At 39.8% G+C, this 22,616-nt stretch overlaps 1 protein-coding gene across 4 annotated transcripts in view; it reads left to right on the top strand.

The window, feature by feature from the left end:
• Nucleotides 1-2,363: 2,363 nt before the first annotated feature.
• LOC117255158 (multidrug and toxin extrusion protein 1-like) overlaps nt 2,364-22,616 on the top strand; it is a 42,756-nt gene continuing 22,503 nt past the window's right edge. The window contains exons 1-5 of one of the 4 annotated variants that reach the window (XM_078163644.1): nt 2,789-3,003; nt 3,225-3,264; nt 15,052-15,153; nt 15,255-15,323; nt 15,478-15,626. In XM_078163644.1, coding sequence (XP_078019770.1) covers nt 3,262-3,264; nt 15,052-15,153; nt 15,255-15,323; nt 15,478-15,626 — 323 coding nt within the window. In that variant the 5' untranslated portion in view covers nt 2,789-3,003; nt 3,225-3,261. Of the gene's footprint in view, nt 3,004-3,224; nt 3,265-15,051; nt 15,154-15,254; nt 15,324-15,477; nt 15,627-22,616 lie in introns of all 4 variants that reach the window. The other 3 variants (XM_033623789.2, XM_033623787.2, XM_033623788.2) reach the window with 3 other exon arrangements.

Here is a 22,616-nt window from a genome sequence, read left to right as displayed (position 1 = left end):
TTTGTTTGTTTGTTGGTTGTTTGACAGAAGCGTTTATTGTGGCTGCTGTGTGGTCGTATCGTGAACATAGCAGTTATTAAGATATAATTATCTAATAAACCATTTGAGGCCTGCGGACAAGCTGTCAGTTTGTTAAGTAATATTTTAATTTCTACACTGATTAAAATGAGTCCCTGCAATGTGAAAACAGTTGCTTATACCTTTGATCACAAGGAAGAGTGAGGCGGGGGGAATATTGTTTTATACTTTGTGAATTCATTCCATCCTCTGTGAATATGAAGTTAGCTGGATATAAAGTACAGTGTGAATTAATACTTTTTGTTGTTTTTTTCTGAGTCCAGCTGTCCATCTATATCTGAAGGAGAGGGGACACTTCTTCGAGGATAGCAATGTACATATTTTGGCCAGAGACGACAGATGGTTTCAAAGAGGTGTAAAATGAGCCATCCAGGTCAAACTGCAACGACCATCATTAAACAGAGGAGGTGGCCTACGACCCACTTACCACCTTACTGCAATGCAGTTGTGGGATCCTTCCCTAGACGACTTAACACCCATGCCCACCTGGACCCATCTAACTCTAACAACACACATGATGGACGGGTAGGTCACACCCACACAGAGTTTAAAGCCTGTGACTCCACACCAGTCAGTTAGAACTGAAAAAGCCTCTTGCATTAAGGTGAAGTGTCTTCAGGAAACTCAAGCAAGTCCAGTTACCTACAATATAGCACTTAAGACTACCATGACCTGAATGACTGACAATCTTGACCAACACCTTAAAAATGCAAAGCAACAGGGTGTCGGTAGAGTAGTGGATAGTGCCGGCGCCCCATGTACAGAGGTGATGCCTCGCTGCAGCAGTCGCAGGATTGAGTTCGGCTTGCAACCATTTGCTGCATGTCACCCCTCACTCTCCCTCTCACCCCATTTCACTCTGTCCTGTACATTAAAGGCAATAGCCCAAAAAAAAAAAAAAGCAACAGAATAAATTTTATATTCTCTAGCTTTTTACCAAAAAAGTATTTAAATGTAAACCACTTGTAACCAACACTTTGATAAGTAATGCCTGGTACACATATCAGGCCGATTCTAGCCCGACGCAGCGACATACGGTGTCGGTTCAGATCGTGAACGACAATGAGTGTCATACACGATAATCCATCGTGGATTGTGTCATAGTTGACAACAACAGACACAGCATCTGGGACGCCTCACGACGTTCTGACTGAAAGTCAAGTATGTTTGATTTTCTTTTTGTCGTTCACGACTGCTCCCATCACAGCCGTCACTTTGACCAATAGAAACACAGAACGATCTGCTGATGTGGAAACTGTATGACAAAAACACCCCAGCCTATTAGATATTTCCTCTAGGGATGTTACCACACAGAGTAAAAGGGGAAAAATGATGGTGTGAAACAGCAGAGGCACTTTGTCAACCCGCTGAGTTAACGTTACTGTCATTAGCATAGCAAAGAATGTTATTTTATTATAATGGAGACAGACATAAAGTAAGAAAATTAGTAGAAAATTAGTATTAGAAAAAAATAGTGGCGGTGCTTTTACTTAACACAACTGCAGAGGCTCCCAGCTTCATTTGAAACAAACTACATTATAAACGGGCCGTTATTTATTAATCCCTCTTTGTTTTTATATTTTTTTTTACCTTTGATCTATTTTGTTTTGTTTGCCTTGATAAAGTTAATGCATCACGCTGTCATTTCAAACTCAACACTTCCTGTAGCTGTATAAAAATATAAGCCCCTTATAACTTCTGTTGAGAGAATCCCTTCATTTTCTAAATAGGCTTTTAATGTGTTTTTGCAGGAATTTGTTGTGGGGGATTCACTGCATGCATGTTTGCATATGGTTCTTCAAATGTCTGTGACACTTTTTTATATTACTTGAATAACATTTCGGCTGACACATGAACAGGCACAGTGACTGATATAATAGTAATAAATAATAAAAATAGGATGAGAATAAGCCGATGACATCACACACGTAGTGAAAGACGACCGGGGATGATGTGGACCATCGTGTAGTGTGTCATGTCTGTCGGCCAAGTCACGGCACGATTTTATGACTCCACAATCGTGTAATGTGACATAGTGCCTTTCAGAACTATCTGTCTGTCTGTCTGTGTGTGTGTGTGCGTGTGTGTGCGTGCGTGTGTGTGTGTGTGTGTGTGTGTAAATTAGGGGTTTTCTTTAAGTCATAATATTCAATAATTTCGATGATATGTCCGTTTTTTCATTTTGATCAGATTTGGTCGATGACCTGTGCACGGGCAGCCGCAGAGGTCCTTGATCTCTTGATGTTACCGTTACTCGTCAGCGTGACGTCGCTTTAAAAAAACAGGAACAGGCGCTCCGACATGCAGTGTGTGGAGGGGATCTGCTGTCTCATTGTTTGCATGATTTACTCCACTAATACTCCCATAAAAACACTCTGTAACGTCGCTAGTAAACTGTTATTTTACTATAGTCCACAGCATCTTCTGTTTTACCAAAATTTCCTGATTACACAGCCTACGTCAGAGCCGTCACATCCCGTTTTGATTCGAGGCGCTACGTGATCTCGGTTGTTGTGGACTGCTGTAGCGACCCCAAAAACTCGTGACTCCTCTTCTGACACTCACTCATGTACCTACCAGCTTTGTCTGTGACAGACCTGTAGAGGACGTTTACTTGAGGTGAAAATAGAGGAGCAGTTATTAAAACCAGCCTAATTAAAGCGCTTCTTTTTGGGTATGGACGGTCCTGCAACACACACTGAATGTAACGGGATGAACGGTGCCTCGACAGCAGCTGTAGCGGCTCCGTGTGCTCAGGGCTCCGGTGAAGGCTGTCTGAAGCGCGTCGGAGGCTTCGTCCCGCCGGACTACCGAAATGAGATAGTACAAGTTGTTAAACTAGCTGGACCAGTGGTAAGACCTCCTGTTGTACCGGGCTGAAAAATAAGGGGTTACTATTGTACGATGGTCTGCGACTGTAAAGAGGTTTGTTTGTTTTTTCTCCATAGGCTGCTTTTTAATTCTTACAGTAGGCTAATGTCAGTAATAATACACACAAGTCTTTATTTCAAGTGTTGTAGGTCTACACAGCTATAAAGTAGTAAAAAGAAAAACGTCATAAATTCCACTCTGGTCTTTGGTAATGGCACAACTGTGATTTATACAAGTTTATATGTCTCACCTGAGAACCATGTGTTTTGTTTTAGGGTAGTTGAGCAGCTGCAGGCTTGTGAGTCGGCCTGTATGGTGGGTGTATGGAGGTATTTTTGTATCTTTTTGTTGCAATCATATAAAACTGTTTTGAGAGCATATTTCTTGAACTGCAATCAAAAATCAAGTTGTTTGTAAGTAAAAACGTACGATCATTTTGCTTATAAATCAGTACTCTTAGCTTGCAAATTAAAAAGTTTTGCTTGCAGATCAGTCCTCTTTGCTTGTGAGTTAAAGTTTTGCTTGCAAGTTCAACTGCACTTAAAGGGGAAGTTCCGTTTTTTACAACCTGGACCTTATTTCTGGCATTAAATACGGTTGTTTACTCACCCAGATAAGTTTGGTGTCATTTGGAGTCCTTCGGAAGATATTTAGATCCCCAAGAGCCACGTACATCCATATAGTGGGAATGATCGGGGCACCGACGATGAGGCTCTAAATAACACATTATCTGCCGTGAAACTCGTTCATTTCACCAATATGTTTATATGAATCGTTAGAGTTGCTTGTCATCATCATCCGGGTCATTTATACTGACCTACTAACCTCTGCAAAAAAAAATCAGAGGCAATTCGTAAAGACAATCCTCTTTACCACCGAAATGTTCACCTTTCTGTTTCTCACTTTTTGTCACTGAGCACTATGTAATAATAAATTCACGTTTTGCATAAGAAGTGCCTCTTCTTTTTGTGCAGTGTGCAGGCCGTTCTACACAAGTGATGAGAAGAAACTAAAGAAATGTAAATTCTCATAGTTATTTACTTATCAAGCAAACAAATTCAAGGAAAATAATGAATTTATGCATGTGTGTAGACTACTTACTCAATCTCAAACAGGAGATTTAGCAGCTTGGCCCTCTTTTCTTTTAATCCTGTACTCTCCCGACTGTAATATTTCCCTCATTTCTTCTTACATCTTCACAGCTTCATTGATTCTGGTTTGTTGTGGCCGCTGCTTGGCGCTTTTGTGACGTCAGGTTGCAGGTTACGTTACGTAACATGCATTTACCTGACCTACAACAGTTTTGTTAACAAGTAGGCTATATCCGACATATTTAATCTTTAATGACCCGCCTCACCTGCCCCGCCAATAAAGTGAACATTTCTTAAAGATATTTTTTTTGGGGCCTTTTTAGCCTTTAATGGATAGGACAGACAAATGTGAAAGGGGGAGAGAGAGGGAGTGACATGCAGCAAGGGGCCACAGGCTGGAGTCGAACCCGGGCCGCTGCAGCAACAGCCTTGTACATGGGGCGCCTGCTCTGCCACTAAGCCACCGACCAAAGTGAACATTTCTTGACCCGATCCAACGCGACCCAACCCGACACGAGGGTAACCCACGAGACCTGCGCGTTATGGGTTGGCCCGCGCATCACTACCGTGTACTTCTGAAACCGTGTATTATTCTATGTGATTTGGCTGTTTGTTGTTGTAGGTGGGATAACCGCAGTATTTTATTACCTGTCTCCATTGTTTGATGTCAGAGCGACGGTAAATAGCTTTTTTCTAAAAGTTTACTAACTACTAAAATCCCACATCCTGTTTTAAATACAATGTATCTTAACTATATTTACAATGAAGCTTGATTCTGCACTCTGCACTTAGCCTGTATGTGAATGTTTACCGTTGCTATGGCAACAAGTGACAGCTGACGTTAGCGTCGGTAAGCTTAGCTCAATCGTCCGACAAACAATAACCCATAAAATTATAATTCAACATATTTAAACAAAATCAACAACAGCTACCAACAGTTACAGTCCTTACAACCTTAGCTAATGTGTTGTCACAGGTTAGATTGTCAAAATGAAAGTAATAACAGCTTAAATCCCTGAGGAACTATGCTAGCATTAGTGACGGTTGCATCCACTCGTATGCAGTTACCTTACGTTACAGTTCCCTCAAACAATATCACGAAGCACAATACAAACTATATAAACAAATTATCTATTAAGGGTACACTACTAAACTTAGGTGACATTTATCCACCTGAAAGAATAAATGAAAACAAATGGTGGTTTTGCTGGTCTTCAGTAGCTTTACTCTAGGTGTAACTGCCAACTGAAGAACGCAGCGCAAACCAACCGTTTATATACCCAGATTTGCTCTCGTGCCTTTACTCAAATCAGTTATGCTTTAAATTGAATGGGGGGCTTCTGTATGGTATCTGTAAAGATACAAAATCGATATCATATGCATCAAATAATGTCACAATTGAGTGGGCATCGCCACCTACTGTTTTGACATGTGTATTACATCACTTGGTAGCGGGTTTTGCGGTTTCGTGTGGATATCATATTTTTTTTTATCACACCACTCGTGTAGACGAATGTTTTTTGGAAACCGGAGGCCTAAAAACTTTGGTTTCAGAATTGATTTTTGCCACAGCTCCCCCGTGAACTACAGAACTCCCATGTTGCTTTGGAAGCTTACTAGGCTGATGAGTAGAATTTAAGAAACAGGCTAAATTAACGTTACATGATGTTGCACACTCTTGTACAGTAGGTGACAGTATGCACCTTTAAATTGTTTGCAATCCGCCAACCGAGAGAAGAAGAAAAAAAAAATGCAAGCTGTTATTCCGATTGAGACTGGCCAATAGAGACGTGTCTTACAGCTTTCAGTTTAGGCCCCGCCCACCAGGTTCAACTTTGTACTCGCAAAGCTTTTGACTTGCAAACGAAAAAAATGACTCGCAAACAAAACTTTAGGATTTGTAAACAAAATTTTAGGATTTGCAAACAAAACTTTTGGATTTGCAAATAAAACTTTTGGATTTACATTTTTTAATCAATCTTTTTTTTACTTGCAATAAAACATTTTTTGATTTCAATATTGATACTTTTGCTCTCAAATCTTCTTTTTGATTGCAAAACCTACTCTGTTTGATTGAATAATAAAGAAACAAATGTAGCTCCATATGGGTAGGCCTACTCAATCTAACACATGAATCTTTGATGTTGCATATGCTTTTCTGTGTCTTAAGTATTACATAAGATTTTTATTATTTGCTTTTCATCACGATTGAAAAACAAAATGAAATTCCATCATTTGTGTAGCACCAATGTGAAGTTGTGAAGATCTTAACTTTTTATTTTTCAGCCACAGGTGAAGGGCTGATGATGTTTTGCTCATCTCATTTGGACTTACACAGTGTTTTACTTGTTACTGTGTGTGGGCCCCACTGATAGGAGCACACCATGACAACGGACTACTCTATAACATATTAAAGATTTGGAAAGAAAAATAAGGATATAGTTGATGTGTATTTTGCATATTGAGGATTTTGCAAATTCAGATATATTTCATTGAATATTTATTTTGGACCAAAAATATTAAAATTGGAGATGGCTTGTTTGTTAGCTCTTTGATTATCAGAGAAGTGTACAGTAGTGTTGTCATGGTACCAAAATTGGGACCCACGGTACGATACCAGTGAAAGTAATACGGTTCTAAGTAGTATCATGATACCACAGCAAAAATGAGGCAGATGTGCCTTTTGTCATTTATAAAAAGATAAATCACTTTTCTATAATACATCAATGATATTTCAATGGAATAAATTACTTATTGACTTAGTCATACTTCAAAAACAGCATCAATAAGTGATTAACATAGGGGGGATCAAAATAAAATAAATAAATAAAATAAAAATCAACCAGCCACCCTCCTCCCCTGACAAGTAAAGAACAGTCCCTTAAGTGCGGTGAGGTTTGTGGACCGTTACCTGCCACAAAGAGAGAAATGTGAACGGCTCGTTTCCCCTCTGACACGTCACATACCTGTGTGCCGCCACGGCTCGGCTGTTCAGGTACTTCTGGGCAGTCATGACACCAACGAAGAGGAAATTATTGGACCTGGAGCCAGGCTTCTTGTTCAGCTCACATCCGGCAGGATTCGCCTTTTCTTTCTGCTGCTGTTTGAAATCTGTACTCGCACAGTGTGCTCCTGAATGATTTCTTTTGCTCGCACAAAACTATTTTTAGTTGCAAATGCGAGTAAAATGCTCGCACCGTAGGAAAACTACAGAAGCGCATTGCATTCACTGGATAAAAAAAAAAAGTAGTGGCCTTATCTCATAATTACGAGATAAGGATCTTGTAATTACGTGAAAAGATCTCGTAATTACGAGATCAGGATCACGTAATTACAAGATAAGATCTTGAGAATGTTGCTCACCGACTGCAGTCGGTCAGCAACATTCTCTTCCTTCACAGCAATATTATGGCCAAGTGATTCATTTGTTAAATTCATTCGTTTCATTCGTTTCGTTGTTCTCACCTGTCTGCCCACCAAATTTTAATTTTTTATTTTCTACTGGGGGGGTAAAAGAGGAGGCGGAACTGCTTCAGTCACCAAAAATACACTGCACTCTGCTGAAGTTTCTTTTAACAGCTACACATCATTTGAGTGTCATGCCTTTGTTTTTAGCAGTCCTCCTATTCTTTGCATCACAGTTTACAGACCACCCCACCATTCCACCTCTTTTATCACTGATTTTTCAGAACTATTAACAATCATACACACCACCTATAACAGAATTTTAATAACTGGTGATTTTAATTTACATGTTGATAATACCTCGGATACAATGTTCAGAGAATTGTTAAACCTTTTAACCTGCATGGATTTTAAACAACACGTCACACAGCCAACTCACAACAGAGGACACACCCTGGACCTGGTCATAACCTATGGCCTGTCCACTGGCGTGTCCTCTGTTGTTGACCTGGCTGTGTCTGACCACTACTGTGTGTATTTTAACATGACCAGTTTTAGCCATCAGGAGGCCCCGGTGAGAACGGTGAGGAAACGCTATCTAACTTCTGAAGTGGCTGCAAATTTTATCGAGATTTTACAGAGCACTCCTGCTGAAATTTTACCTGCACGCTGTGATTTTATAGTGGACAATTTTAACAGTAAATTAAAGTCAACACTTGACTCAGTGCAGTGGCTCCACTTTTAATCAAAACAATAAAAACAAAACCTACACCCCCGTGGAGAAATGATAATATCAAAAAAATGAAAAGAAAATGCAGGAGTGGAGAGAGGAGGTGGAGAAAAACCAAATTGACAGTTCATTATGAAATATTACGCAATCAACTCAAATCCTACAATAAAACGGTCAAACAGGCAAGAATATCCCACTTTCCAAAACTCATTTCCGATCATAAAAACAACCCCAAATTCCTTTTCTCCACCTTCGATCTTTTAACCAACGCCAATTTTAATAAACCAAGATTTCAACAGACGCCCTCTGCGAGGACTTTGTAGACCACTTCAGAAGTAAAATCAGTGATATCAGATCCAGTCTTTTATCAACAGAATGTAATTTTCAACACACCTGAACAGCTGCTTTTACCTGAGGAAACACTGGAGAGTTTTGCCCTGGTTGATGCAAGGACACTTGGTCGATTTTTCTCCCAGGTAAACCCAACAACCTGCCTTTTAGATCCGATTCCCACATCACTTTTAAAAACATTTTATGGATTCTTTGAGGAACAGATTTTAAATTTAGTGAATTACTCTGTTCAGACGGGTGTCTTCCCTGCTGCCTTCAAAACGGCGGTGGTGAAGCCCCTTCTGAAATATAGTATAGTAATTTAGATCCCAACATTTTTAATAACTACCGACCTGTATCCAACTTACCGTTTTTAAGTAAGATTTTAGAAAAACTGGTTTTTAACCAAGTAAATGATTTTTTAAAAAGAAACAGTATTTTAGAGAAATATCAATATGGTTTTAGGATGAACCACAGTACCGAGACAGCCCTTTTAAAGATTTTAAATGATATCAGGTTTAATGTTGATTCACAAAAACTCACAGTCTTGGTACTACTGGATCTAAGCGCCGCCTTTGATACAGTATATCACCACATTTTATTAAACAGACTCAGAAACCTGGTCGGCCTCTCTGGTACTGTTTTTAACTGGTTCAGCTCTTATCTCACAGATCGTTGTTTCTTTGTAAGTATGGATACATGTTCCTCCGGAACATATGAAATCAGGTGTGGGGTGTCCCAAGGGTCAATTTTAGGTCCAATTCTTTTTAATCTCTACATGCTTCCCCTTGGGGAAATTATCAGGGGGCACAGCATCAGCTACCACAGTTACGCAGATGACACACAGTTGTACATCGCCGTGTCTCCTGATGACACAGGGCCAATTGATACCTTTTTTAACTGTATTTTAGATATCAAGTCATGAATGGCAGTGAATTTCCTACAGCTCAACCAGGACAAAACAGAGATTTTAATTATTGGTCCTGAAGGCGAGAGAGAAACATTTACCAAAACTACAAGATTTTAAACCTTCACAATGTGTACAGAACCTGGACGTCATTTTTGACTCTGAGCTTTGTTTTATTCCACACATCAAAAATCTAACAAATATAGGTTTTTATCATCTTAAGAATATAGCCAGAGTCCACCCGTTTCTCTGTCAGGCTAACATGGAGGTGCTGATGCATGCTTTTATCTCTTGTCGTTTAGTTTACTGTAGTGCACTGCTCTCTGGTCTTCCCAAAAAGACCATCTCTAACCTGCAGCTACTCCAAAACTCAGCCGCACGAGTGCTGACGAGGACCAGAGGGCGGGCGGATATTACACCGGTTTTAAGATCACTGCATTGGCTCCCCGTGTGTTTCAGGAAAGATTTTAAGGTTCTTTTATTAGTTTTTAAATCTCTTAACGGTCTTGGGCCATCTTATTTATCTGACCTGCTTTTGTCATATCATCCCTCGCGGATCCTGAGGTCCTCCGGCACCGGCCTTTTAATTGTTCCAAAAGTGAGAACAAAAACCCACGGGGAGGCTGCATTCAGCCATTATGGCCCACACTTATGGAATAGCCTGCCAGAGAGCATCAGGGCTGCAGAGACTGTTGATGTTTTTAAAAGGAGGCTCAAGACTCACCTTTTTAATTTGGCTTTCAACTGATTTCTTTTACTCTTTTAATTCTTCTATTATATGTTATTTTAATTTCTAATGCTTATAAATGATTTATTTTTAAATCTTTATGCATTTTATTATTAAATTTCTAAATCTTAATTTATTTATTATTAATATTATTTTAATCTTTAAATCTTTATTTTTTTCTAAATCCTTACATTTTTATGCATTTCATCATTATTTTATCTCATACTTGTTTTATCTTATCATATTGCCTTTTAGTCTTTTAGTTTTTAGCTCCAGTGTTTCCTCATGGGGGGCCTCCACACTGAGAGGTGTGTCCGGTCTGCCCGCAGGGACGTCGTCCTGGAGATACCTCAGGTCCGGAGGACTGGGAGGCTCTGCACCATGGGTGGAATCTACCCCCGTCTGTCTGGGTCGGGGTGGTCTCTGTGGCGGCGCTCCCTGTGGCCGTAGGCTGTGACGCCTCTCGGTGTGGATGAGCTCCCCATAGGTGGTTCTTTCCTCACCTGGTTCCTCAGTGCCCAGCCATGTTACTATATTGACTGTGTGTGTGTGTGTGTGTTTATATGTGGGGGTGGGAGGGGCAGGTTTTCAATATGTATGTAGTATTTTTGTTGTAGGTTTTTATTCTGTGAAGCACTTTGTGCTGCATTTTTAATGTATGGAAAGGGCTATACAAATAAAGTTTGATTTGATACGCTCTACCTACCCAAACACTGTTACAGACCAAGTACCCAGTGCCCCCTCCCCAGCAGTAGAATGCACCAAGCCACACCACAAAAATTGCTAAGGTGTCACCTGAGGAACAGGACAAAGAGCTAGAAGTGTTGACTTGGCCTCCAATTTCCCTAGCTTCCCCAGGCAGATCCTTTGAGTTCTGTGGATTGTGAGGATGGGTACCGACATGTCATACAGATGCTCGATCTGAGGGGATCTGGGAACTTTGGAGACCAGGTTGGAGTCTTGAGCACTTTGTAAGGTTCCTTGGACCATCCCTGAGCCGTTTTTATGGTGTGGCATGCTGCACAGTCTTGGCTTGGTCCACATCAGTGTTTGGGTGGGTGGAGCATCTCAAGTGGTATCCACGTGAATGCCAGGACCAAAGGTTTCCCAGCAGAACATTGTGTTGTAACAAGATGACCAATGTTCTTCACTCCACTTAACCTGTCAGTGCATTTTCAGTATTTACTTTTTAACCTGCAGCTGCATGTTGGATAAGTTAGTAAACACAAGACACAGTGGTAAGGACTTAATGTGTGACCAACTGCAACATAATAGAGTGGTGCAGGAATGAGTCTTAAACCCCAGAAATGAGTAACCATTTTAGCACTCCCGGTTCCCTCATCTCAGAGTCAATGTTTTTTTTTTTGAATGGGTTTTTGGTTAGATGCATGAAACAAGGCCTGTGGTTACCACAAGCTTAAGAGACTTTTATGTTTTGTTCTATGACATAAAATACATCAGTAAATACCCCAAGTTGCTTAATGAAACTATAGAATGTCATCTGGCCGAACATGGCTCTACAGCCTCATTGAGATGGTGGCGTTAAGTCGTGCAACTGTGGTGAAGTTCATATTTACACTTCAGAAATAATAAAAGGCTTTAAACTGAGAAGAGAGGTAGTGGTGTGCTCAAGGACCGATTGTTATTGTCAAAAAAAAAAAAAGAAGGAAAAAAATGCAGGTGCTCTTGAAGAAGAGGGCTCAAAATCTTACCAAAGACGAAAAACAAACTTCAGGCACTCTTGCATGGAGCAGGGAAAGAAAAAAGGTAGCTTGATTACTTCATTAAAAAGCCTTTAATTTATTATGGCTTGTACAAAGACACTTAAAAAACCAACTGGTTTCGACCTCTTGGGTCTTCATCAGGGTTACAAATGGAGACATGATGTTCAAAACAGGCCTATTTATAGGCTCGACTGGGAGTGTCAGGGTCCTGATTGGTGAGTGGACACAGGTGATAGAACTCAAGTCAAATTAACACAGGTGATAGAACTCAAGTCAAATTAACAATCAGAGCAGAGATACCAGACTCTCCACTTCTGTTGAGGAAATACTGATGGTTAAAAGAGGACAAGGGGTCATATCAGTCCCAGAGAAAAACAAAACAAAAAACAAGATACAAAATAAAACAACCAACAAAAACAGCCAAACCGACCAAACTGATCAATTAGTAAATTTAACACATTTAAAAAAAAAAAACAAACACAAATAATCTGACAGCCCTCTAAACTTCTGACAGTAATATCATTCTCGATTGCAGCATTTAACATTTATAAAAAAGGTCTATAGTCAATCTCCTCATTTAAGCCAGGATAGGTCATGGCATCTAGTTTAAAAATCCAAAAAGTCTCCCTTTGGAGGAGTCTCTGTAGACGGTTACCACCTCTGATGGACTCCTTAATGGATTCCAAACCTTCTATCCTCAATAAGGAATCATTACTAGCATGTACCTCTTTAAAGTGTCTAGCCATGGGATAGTCCTCATTCTGTGTTCTGATTGCATATTTATGCTCTGACAGTCTGTCCTTAAGATGTCTCTTGGTGCGTCCTACATAAAAGCAGTTACATGGACATGTTAGACGATATACAACAAATGTGGTGTTGCAATTAATAAAATCTGTCTGATTGTACTTTCTTCCTGTTTTCAAATCCGTAAATGTCTTTGTTTGATTAACATTCAAACAGTGGTTACATGTATTAATAAGACATTTAAATGTACCTGAGGGTTTTTTTTAGCCACATATCCTCCCTGCGTGCTGGTAGATAACTGCGTACCAATGTATCTTTTATAGTGGGAGCTCGTTTATAGGATATGACTGGTGGTTCAGGGAAAATGGTTCTCAAATTCACATCACTTTTTAATATAGACCAGTTTGAATTAATGACCCGTTTGATTTCTTGAGCTTTAGTGCCATAACGAGTGACAAAAAACAAACTAGAGGGGTTTCTCGTTCGTTTGTGTGATTTTTGCAATAAATTGCTACAGTTAACATGCCTAACTTTTTCCAAAGCAGCAGTGATGACATGTGGCCTATAGGACCTTTCCCTGAATCGTTTAGATAGATCTTCTGTCTGTTTCTCAAAATCAGGGTCAGAGTCACAAATTCTCCTGACTCTTTGAAACTGTCCATAAGGGATGTTCTTTTTTTGATGTGGGGGATGAAATGAATGGTAATGAAGAAGAGAATTACGATCGGTTTGTTTGCAAAATAAGGTAGTGTGTAAACTGTCTTCATCACCTTTATAGATAGTAAGATCCAAGAAATCAATTTTTGTCTTAGAATATTCCATGTTTAGTCTTATGTTCTCCTTAGTTGAGTTTAAAAATTCATGAAAGGATTGTAATTCAGTTTCATTACCTGAAAAATGTAAGTAAATATCATCAATATAACGACAGTAGAATTTGATGTTGTCAAAGAAAACATTCTTCTGAGGATTATGAATAAATTCCTCCTCCCAAAGGCCCAAAAACAAACATGCATATTCAGGAGCAAAGCTGGCCCCCATGCTAGTGCCTTTACATTGTTTAAATACTTTATCTTGAAATAAGAACTCATTGTTGTTGAGGATCCACTCCATGAGTTCCAAAAGGAAAACAGTGGGGGGAATAGTTTCCTCTCTGCGAGATAAATAGTATTCACTTGCACGTATGCCCTCTGAATGTACAATATTAGTATATAAGGATTCTACATCAAGAGTTACTAGAAAAATATCTTTGACTTCATCAGTCTATTCAAAACATGTGTTGTATCTTGTACATAAGATGGAAGATCATGTACAAATGGTTTCAAAAAATAATCAATATATTGAGAGGCTGGTTCAGTCAAAGAGCCATTGGCTGATACGATGGGTCTGCCGGGGGGATTGTCTTTTGGCTCTTTGTGGATCTTTGGTAACATGTAAAATGCAGGCATTCTGGGGTGTTTACACATAAGAAAACCATACTCACTTTCATTGATCCGGCCCGCATCTTTGGCTCTGTTTAATAAGGCTGTGAGGTCACATTTCATGCTAGATAAAGGGTTAAAAGAGAGTTCTTGATAGTAATTAGGATTTTTCAGTTAACGGTGGGCTTCATTCAAATATTTGTTATAGTCCAAGACAACTACTGCGCCCCCCTTGTCTGCTGGTTTTATTATGATGTCCTTGTTGTCACTCAGTTCTTTAAAAGCATCACGTTCATGGGGGAACAGATTATGCTTCGTGGCTGTTGTTGGGCTATTGAAGAGTTCCTGTATTTCGTAATCAACTTTCTTAATGTATGTCAAAAGGGTGGGATTAGTACTTAAAGGCGTAAATGTGGACTTAGGTTTGAAGGCTGGTGTGCTCCCATTTGTGGCCTGTGTGTATGTCAAATTGTGTTTTTGTCCTAAAGAGTACCATGTTTTTAGGTGTAGACTTCTGTAGAAGCGAAAAAGATCAATTTTAGTCTCAAAAAGGTCTGATTTGTATGTGGAGGAAAAGGACAAACTTTTGGAGAGAACTTGTACTTGGGCAGGTGTCAGCTCAACTTGGGACAGATTAACTACAGACAGATTAATAAAAGGCTTTGCTTGTAATGTAGCAGTTAACAACCTGTCTCTTTGGCTGGTAGCTGGACACAGCTCTATGTAGCTGTGTGTGTATACGCATGCACATACATGCTTATCTTCTTTTGTTTCTTTTGTGGCATGCCTCTACGGTTAGTAGCCTACAATGAATGCTGCCTCCATCCAGTGTACAAGTAATGAAACACAGAAAAGTATAAGCTAAAAGTATACATTTTAGGCCTCAATGCAATGTGGTTTGAAGTTTCTATGACAGCTTGTGTTTCAACTACTCTTTCAATACAAAGCCATTTTTTTAATATGAACACAGACATTTTTATGAAGAACAAAAGTAGGAAGGCTATTGTGTTTGTTTTTGCTTTCCAGGTCTTTTCCCAGTTGATGTTCTTCCTGATTGGTGTCATCAGCTTGGTGTTCTGTGGTCACCTGGGAAAAACTGAACTAGCTGGAGTATCTTTAGCAGCTGTGGTAAGGAGACATGCATTTGAGCCCCATCTGCTTTTATATTGACATCACAGTCTGTTTACTGTTATTGCCTTCTGAATTTTAATGAATTTGTCAATTTGCAGGTGGTTAATGTCACTGGTATGTCCATTGGCGCTGGTTTGTCATGCACATGTGATACTCTCATATCTCAGGTACTGTCCTCTCCAGAGGTTTTTCTTTCCCTTTAAAAGCAGCTCAGCAATGAGCTTTTGTATCAAGTTTGTTTTCTTGGCCTGTTCATGCCTTTGCTTCGTAGTGTGATCTGTGTTGTTTAACTCTACTTATTTATCTACCTGTTTCGTGCAGACCTATGGGAGCGGTAACTTGAAGCGTGTGGGTGTGATTCTCCAGAGGGGGGTCCTGATTCTGTTGCTGGCCTGTTTCCCCTGCTGGGCTGTCCTCATCAACACTGAAGCTCTCTTACTTGCTGTCAAACAGAGCCCAGAAGTTGCCAGGTAAATCAATATTTAATCCCAAAAACAACCTCACCTTCAGCATGTTTCATTTTAGTAACACTAATGTGCATGTGCTCTTATCTAGACTGACATTCTGTTTAAACTAACACATTTAGAAATGGAATAAATGTGCACTGTCAGTTATCAGTACACAGTAAAATGTGCCAAACGTGGATGAGCCTTCCGAAAGAAGCCCAGTATTTATGTTAAAAGGTTAGATCAGGATTTTTGAAGTGGGGTTGTTTGAGGTACTTATGTAAAGTCAGTGTATTACCTTCAGTAGATGGTGGTAGTCTTGCAGCAGCATTCTGGATTGCTTGCAGATGATCAAGAGCAGACCTACTAAGGGGCGAGAAAAGTACATTACAGCCGTCAGTGTTAGATGAGATAAGAGCATGTATAATCATCTCTAGCTCAGCAGTCAAAACTGCAGATCTCAGTTTACTGATATTTCTTAAATGGAAAAAACATGATTTGGTCAGGTGCTTCACATGGATGTCAAATGACAAAAATTGATCAAATAATACCTTTAAATTATGCAACTTACTTTTCTGGCCACTTGGGGGCAGCAGATACAAGCTGTAAACACAAGGCTGTCAGCTGCTCATTAACACACATCCAGGTTCAGTGAAAAGTTTGTCGTTCCTAAGATGAGGGAAACACTGGGTTTTTACCTTTCAGAAAGAGAGGTAACTCAAACTTTGGGTCAGTTACCATGGTAACTGACTGTGAACCTAACTTGCTCCCCGGCAGGATTTCTTCAGCAAACCCAGAGTTTGTCCCTGTGTCCTCCCTCTGACAGAGCCAGCCACACTGTTTCATTTCCTCATTAATTCAGTCTGTATTAAAGCGTGTATCTAAGGAGCTAAATCAGGTCCAAAGAGTTGATAATTGAAAAAAAAAAGTAATTAAAAAGCTAAAACTGAAAACTGAAAGTTAAGTTTTGATCTTGAACTTTGAAAAATACAAAAAAAAGCCCCTTTTCCACCAACATTTCCAGGAACTTTTATTACCAGGAATTTGTTTACCTGGGTAAAAGAATTCCTGGTAATCTGTGTGGTTTGCGTTTCAACCGCACCTCAAAGTTCTGGATAATTTATTCAAATTAGCGTGATGACATAGATGATTCGGCATGCGCCCTGTATTTGGATCCGCCAGCTTGGCTGGTTACATGCTGGTAAAGAGTTGGGGCTGTTAGTCTCAGCCAGCAGCTAAGTTTTCAGTGGCTGCCCGCACCAGGAAGTGCGGAACGCTGCAAGTGTGTGTTCCACCGATCAGTGTTCTTCAGCACACAGCCCTACCCCTCAAGAATTCTGGGTAATCTGAAAAGTCCTACCCCCCTACTAGGTACTTTTTCAAAATTCCGGGTAATTGATAAAAGTTCCTGTGGTGGAAAAGGGGCTAATGTATTCTCTTAAATACATTTTTTATTTGTTTTTTTTCACTTTCATATACATTTTGATATTTGAGGTCTCATTTTTTCAGTTGCAGATTTTATGTTTTCAGATGCAGACCTTATTTTTTTATGGTTTAAAATCGTATGTTTTGGGATTCAGGTCTTATTCTTTAAGCTTTTTTTCACTTTCAGATCAGAATGTTTCCATTTCAGATTTTCAGCCTTCATGTGGGGGTTGGGCAACAATCGTGAGGGCAAAGAAAGCTGAGGAACCTCCTCAGTCACGTTGTGTTCTTGACATGTAGGCGCTGTGAGAAGTATTATTAGCCACTTTCTATACACCATGTTCGCATGATTGGCAGTGAAAAAACTGATGCCAGTGACAAATTTAGTGAGCTGTTTTAGACCATATTTGGCATCAATCGCAGTATAAGAGCAATAAGTTCTGCAAATTGTGCAATTTAAAGGCCCAGACAAACCGACCTCAGGGAACTGGTGGTTAAGAAAGCCCCCTGCTGCGTCGCCTCACGTCACCAGACCTCAGCCAAAAAGTTGCACATGAACACACCACAAAGAATACAGCGGCCAGCCAGCATGTACATTCTGTGCCTGCGTGAGAGGAAATAACTCTCCACACCAGCATATCCCAATAGCAGAGCATATTTACCGTGCGCCAGTGATGAATAACACAAACCATCAGGAAATGTTTCTGCTAAAGAGCTCTATGGCTAAAAAAAATAATCTGACCTTATGTAACAAGTTTGTTTGGGTCTCACTCTGTCTTCACTTAAAGGGCCAGTGTGTAAAATGGGTTGAAAACAGTGACATCAGTGGTCAAATTCTATATTGCAGGGCTCACTCGCTCACCCCTCCCGTCGGGCAAATGACGGTGGCCTCGTAGGGACAAAAAGCCTTGCACAGACACGAGTTTTTCAGGAGTAGGTCTATCTAGCTACGAGGTAAATGTTTATTTAGACATCTAAACCATGTTACGATATTGTAATGAATCCCTCACGAGCAGGAGACCAGAGGAGTGTTCGGGAAAAAGGCCAGTTTATTTGAGCACTCCAAAAACTCAGGTAACACTCCAGGGGGTAAAAGACTCCGTCCCAAACTCTGACTCTTCTAGTGTAACACACACACTTCATACACACATACTCGTTTACAGTACCTAGCGGATACCCCCTCCCCTCTCTGCTCCACCAATCCAGCTGTTTATTTAGCCTAGCAATATCTCCGGACTATAGTAGCTGCAATGGACAACTTTGAACGCGATTTTGAAGAGTTTCTTGTAGCGGACACAGACCTAGAGCCATACCTGTTTGAGCCGGAGCATACAGATGAGGAACTTAGATGCTGAGCGGGCAAGAAGAGAGGCAGAATCCTCCGCTCCCATTTTGCTGCACAGAATGGGATTCGGTGCTACTGCTGCCATCGTTGGGGAGATATATCATCAGGAGGAAAAGCGCCGCAGAGAGTGCATCACAAGGAGTGAAGTTGCGTCTTCTTTTTCTCGCAGATGACGGTTCGGGTTCATTCTCTCCTGTTGCGTGGTAAGTGTGGTCCATTCGCAAACTTTATAACTAAAAAAACTTTTCACTACTCTCTGTCGACGAACATCTAACACTCTCTGCTGTTTCCTCCTCCTTCTTCCTTCCTTCCGCTGTCTTCGTTGGTTTATTTATACATGCGAAACGCGTTCTCTGGCTGGCTGGATTGTCCGCTTGGTCTGCCTTACATACATGGCGGCGCAAGATGGCGACCTCTCTAAAGCAAGGCCCTTGCTATATATATATATATATATATATATATATACACTTATATAAACATATTAATGGGTAGAATATTCAGATTCAGATACACACTGGCCCTTTAAGTTCTTTGCTCACTTTCCTCACTTCCATTTTTCTTGTGCGCTGAGCTGAACTGCCGATCAGGATATGCTGACTAGGGATGGGCAATATGGCCCTAAAATAATTTTCACAATATTTCGTGGTATATTTTGACAATTTTTTTTTGTCCCTTCACCTGGACATTTATGCTCTGCCATTAATCATCACGCTGTAACCTGTGACAGGCTGTTATGCTACCATAACTATTGCACATTCACATATATGTGGTTTTTTTCCGAGCCGCGAGCATCATGTAGGCTTACTGTACCAAAGTACCAACACTCGACTCCCGTGTGCAAGAGATTTCCTTGTCCACTTAAAAACAAAAAAAACAGAAGAACTCATACCATTCTTGCATCAGTGTAGTATCAGTTCTGTTCACATGCTGAGTCACTTGAAACCTGCTTGCCTTTGCAGTTTTACTTTATGTCCCCTCATTTCTATATGGCAATTTATTTTAAATCTGCTTTTTTTTTTAGATGTAGGAAATCAAGGGTGCAGATCCCGATTTCAACACTGATAGTGAACCAGATGCAACCGGTTCTAGAGTGATTCTTCCACCCGTTGAACATCCCCTCTGTGAGCAGGATATGGCAGGCCTTAGGGCCACTGTTGATGATAGAAAATCTTTTGAGTCCTATGACCGAGACATTTATTTAGCTGTTGAACTATGCAGTAAATCATGTACCCTGGATGCAAACATGATGTGTTTCATGGGTATAACCAGTTCAACACTAACAATTTACAATAAATGTGTTTTAAATGTTTATTTGTTAACTGACAGAGAAGCCACATGAAATTCATAAATCTTATGAAATCTTTTTCCAAGATTCCAGACCTTAACATTTGTTTGTCTTTTATAAAGTTTCAGTCAGAAACATAGAGTAGTAAAACAGTAGCAGTTTGTGCTAAACCAAGTCAAATCAAGTAAACGTTAAGGTTGTAGTTTAACCTTGAAAAACAGGCAGTAAATGTCAATGTTTACACATTGTTAATCTCTTGGCCTCAATGAAGAGCCTCCAGTACAATGTTTTTGAATTGGTCATAGGGCCTCATATGTCTTACAGGTAAAACAACAGTATTGGCACATGCTAACACAACAGGCTAATATAGATTACTTTATTTGTACAGCACTCATCTAAACAAGGTTACAAGAGCTACAAAAAATAGTGTGTACAGAGGAAAAACAGAACAAAAAGAAATAAAACTCAAAAGTTACAATTCACAACAGTAAAAATCAGGCATTAAAAGGGAAAGGGTTTCTATAAAAACAAGTTTTAAGCAATGATTTAAAAACAGGGAATATGCTAGCGAGCCTTATTTCCTCAGCCATTAAATTCTAGAGCCTCAGAGCCTTGATGGCAAAAGCCCGGTCACCTTTAGTTACTAGCCTTGACAGAGGGATGACTAGTGAGGGTAGGCTTGAGGATCTCATGTCATGACTTGGAGCACATGGAGTCAAAAGCTCAGCTGTATAACTAGGGGCTAAACCATGTTGAGCCATAAAAGTTATAAAAAAAAATCTTAATATCAATTCTGAAGTTAACTGGCAAACAATGGGGGAAGGCAAGAATTGGGGTGATATGAGATCTATGATCTGTCCCAGTTAAAATATGAGCTGCAGCATTCTGTACTAACAAACATTGTGATGGCCAAAGTCTGCACTGTAGTCAAGGTGGAACTTCATCATTCCAGTAAAATCCTTCTGTCTTGGGGGAAGAATTGGGATGTGACCTTGACCTTGACAGTTTCTAATTTAGTTTTCCTTTACTGCAATGCAGTTCTATAATTTGAAGAATTCAGTTGGACATAGGTACACTCAGCCACAAAACAACAGCTAATCAAAAAAGAGAAAAAGAAAAAAGAAATTAGATAAATGTGTGTGGTTTTATGACTTTTGGAGAAACTTTACTATCAGCTAGATTGGCCTTTGTAAAAGTTTTCATTAAGAACTACAGGTTTAGATAAAATTAATCATTTGTATTGATCATTTATATGCAGTAGAGGAATGTATCTAGGTGCATTTACTTCAGTTCTGTACATTTTAGAGGTACCTGTACTAAGTATTGAGTATTTCCATTTCATGCTTCTCACACTCCACTGCGTATCACATGATTGAGAAGGTCTAGCATCTCCTCTAAGCTCCGTCAAAATACATAAAACTCACAGGTTGACAGGTTAACCAGATCTACAACCAGAGGAGACATTGTGGGCCCAAGGAGGAAAAGCTCATTGGTCAGTTAGCTTTTACAGTGTGAGCTTCCAAAACATGAAACACACTTCTAGTAAAATGTAGCTTACTGCTCCTTTGTACATAATCTGGAAACCTGGCTAATAAGCAACCAGGTGTACATAGTGTCCACTAGCCTTCACTGTCTGTCCTCATCTGTCTGGCTGTCGAGCTACCTGTGTGCGTGTGTGTGTGTGTGTGTGTGTGTGTGTGTGCGTGCGGGCGGGTGGGCTTGTGTGCGTCAGGTTCACATAGTCTTCACTCTAGTGTTTGTGTTTACATTTGAACAGCATGGATTTACACTGTTTTATTGCTGACTGTGCGATGTCTGCTAATGCTTCTGTCTTGCTGTGCATAACTGTGTCATGTCTGATAATGCATATGTCTTGTGCATATCAGTTTCTTGTTGGCTAATTTTTATATCTTGTTGTATATAACTGTCTGTTGGACAATTGCTTATGTTCTGTAGAATTGTCTGCCTTTAACGTGCTAACCATTTGGCTTATTTAATATTCATGTTTTCATTCATGTTTTTAATCATCTGTGTGCTGTTATGTCTTACTGATTTTGTGGCTATCTTAACACCTGGCCCAGGGGCAACAGGAAAGGATTAGCCTTTGGCTAACACTGGCACATTTACAGCAATGTCTATTAATTACTGTCCCTGTAAAAATAAAATCAGAAATTAAATAAATAAAAAAGGGATTACTTCTGTATGAGGCTATAAATTGTTGGGGGTTTTTTGGTGTTTTTTTTTTTTTTTTTTTTTTGTTAGGAAAATCCTGCATAGTACACCCACTAAAATGAACTCCACCTTTACTGGCTGCAACATAGAAGTGAAGAACATATTTATACTTAACTAATAATAGTCCAATAACATAATATATATGATTCTGCCTGCCCCAGTAACACTGTGATTTAGGGTCCTAGTGTAATTATCAAAATCTGAAGAAATCATAATCAGTCTGATTATACCCTGACCACCCTTTAAATGTGACATTTTTTGGTTTATTTCAGTTGTTGGCAACTTATTTGAATGTCAATGTATCATAATCAGAGTTGGGTAAGGGTTACTTTAAAAGTAATCAAATTACTTTACTGCATTACTTTTTTGAAAAGTAACCAGTTACTTTACTGCATTACTCCCTGAGTAAAGTAACTCAAGTACTTTTAAAGTACTTTTGAGTATTCTACATTTCCTATTGGGCAATGGACCACAGGGCACTAAGCCTACATTTTTTGTCTCCAAAATTAAAGTTATGGACCACTTGCCCTTCACTGAGATCCAATTCTCCCATCACAGCCGTCACTTTGACCAGTAGAAACACAGAACGATCTGCTGCCGTAGACAACTGTATGACAACAACACCCCAGCGTTTTTAATATTTCCTCTAGGGATGTTACCACACAGAGTAAAAGGGGGAAATGATGGTGTGAAACAGCAGAGGCACTTTGTCAACCCGCTGAGAACT

This window comes from Epinephelus lanceolatus, chromosome 3 (genome assembly GCF_041903045.1).
Source record: "Epinephelus lanceolatus isolate andai-2023 chromosome 3, ASM4190304v1, whole genome shotgun sequence".
Lineage (NCBI taxonomy): Eukaryota > Metazoa > Chordata > Actinopteri > Perciformes > Serranidae > Epinephelus > Epinephelus lanceolatus.
This window is presented reverse-complemented; position numbering and strand designations above follow the sequence as displayed.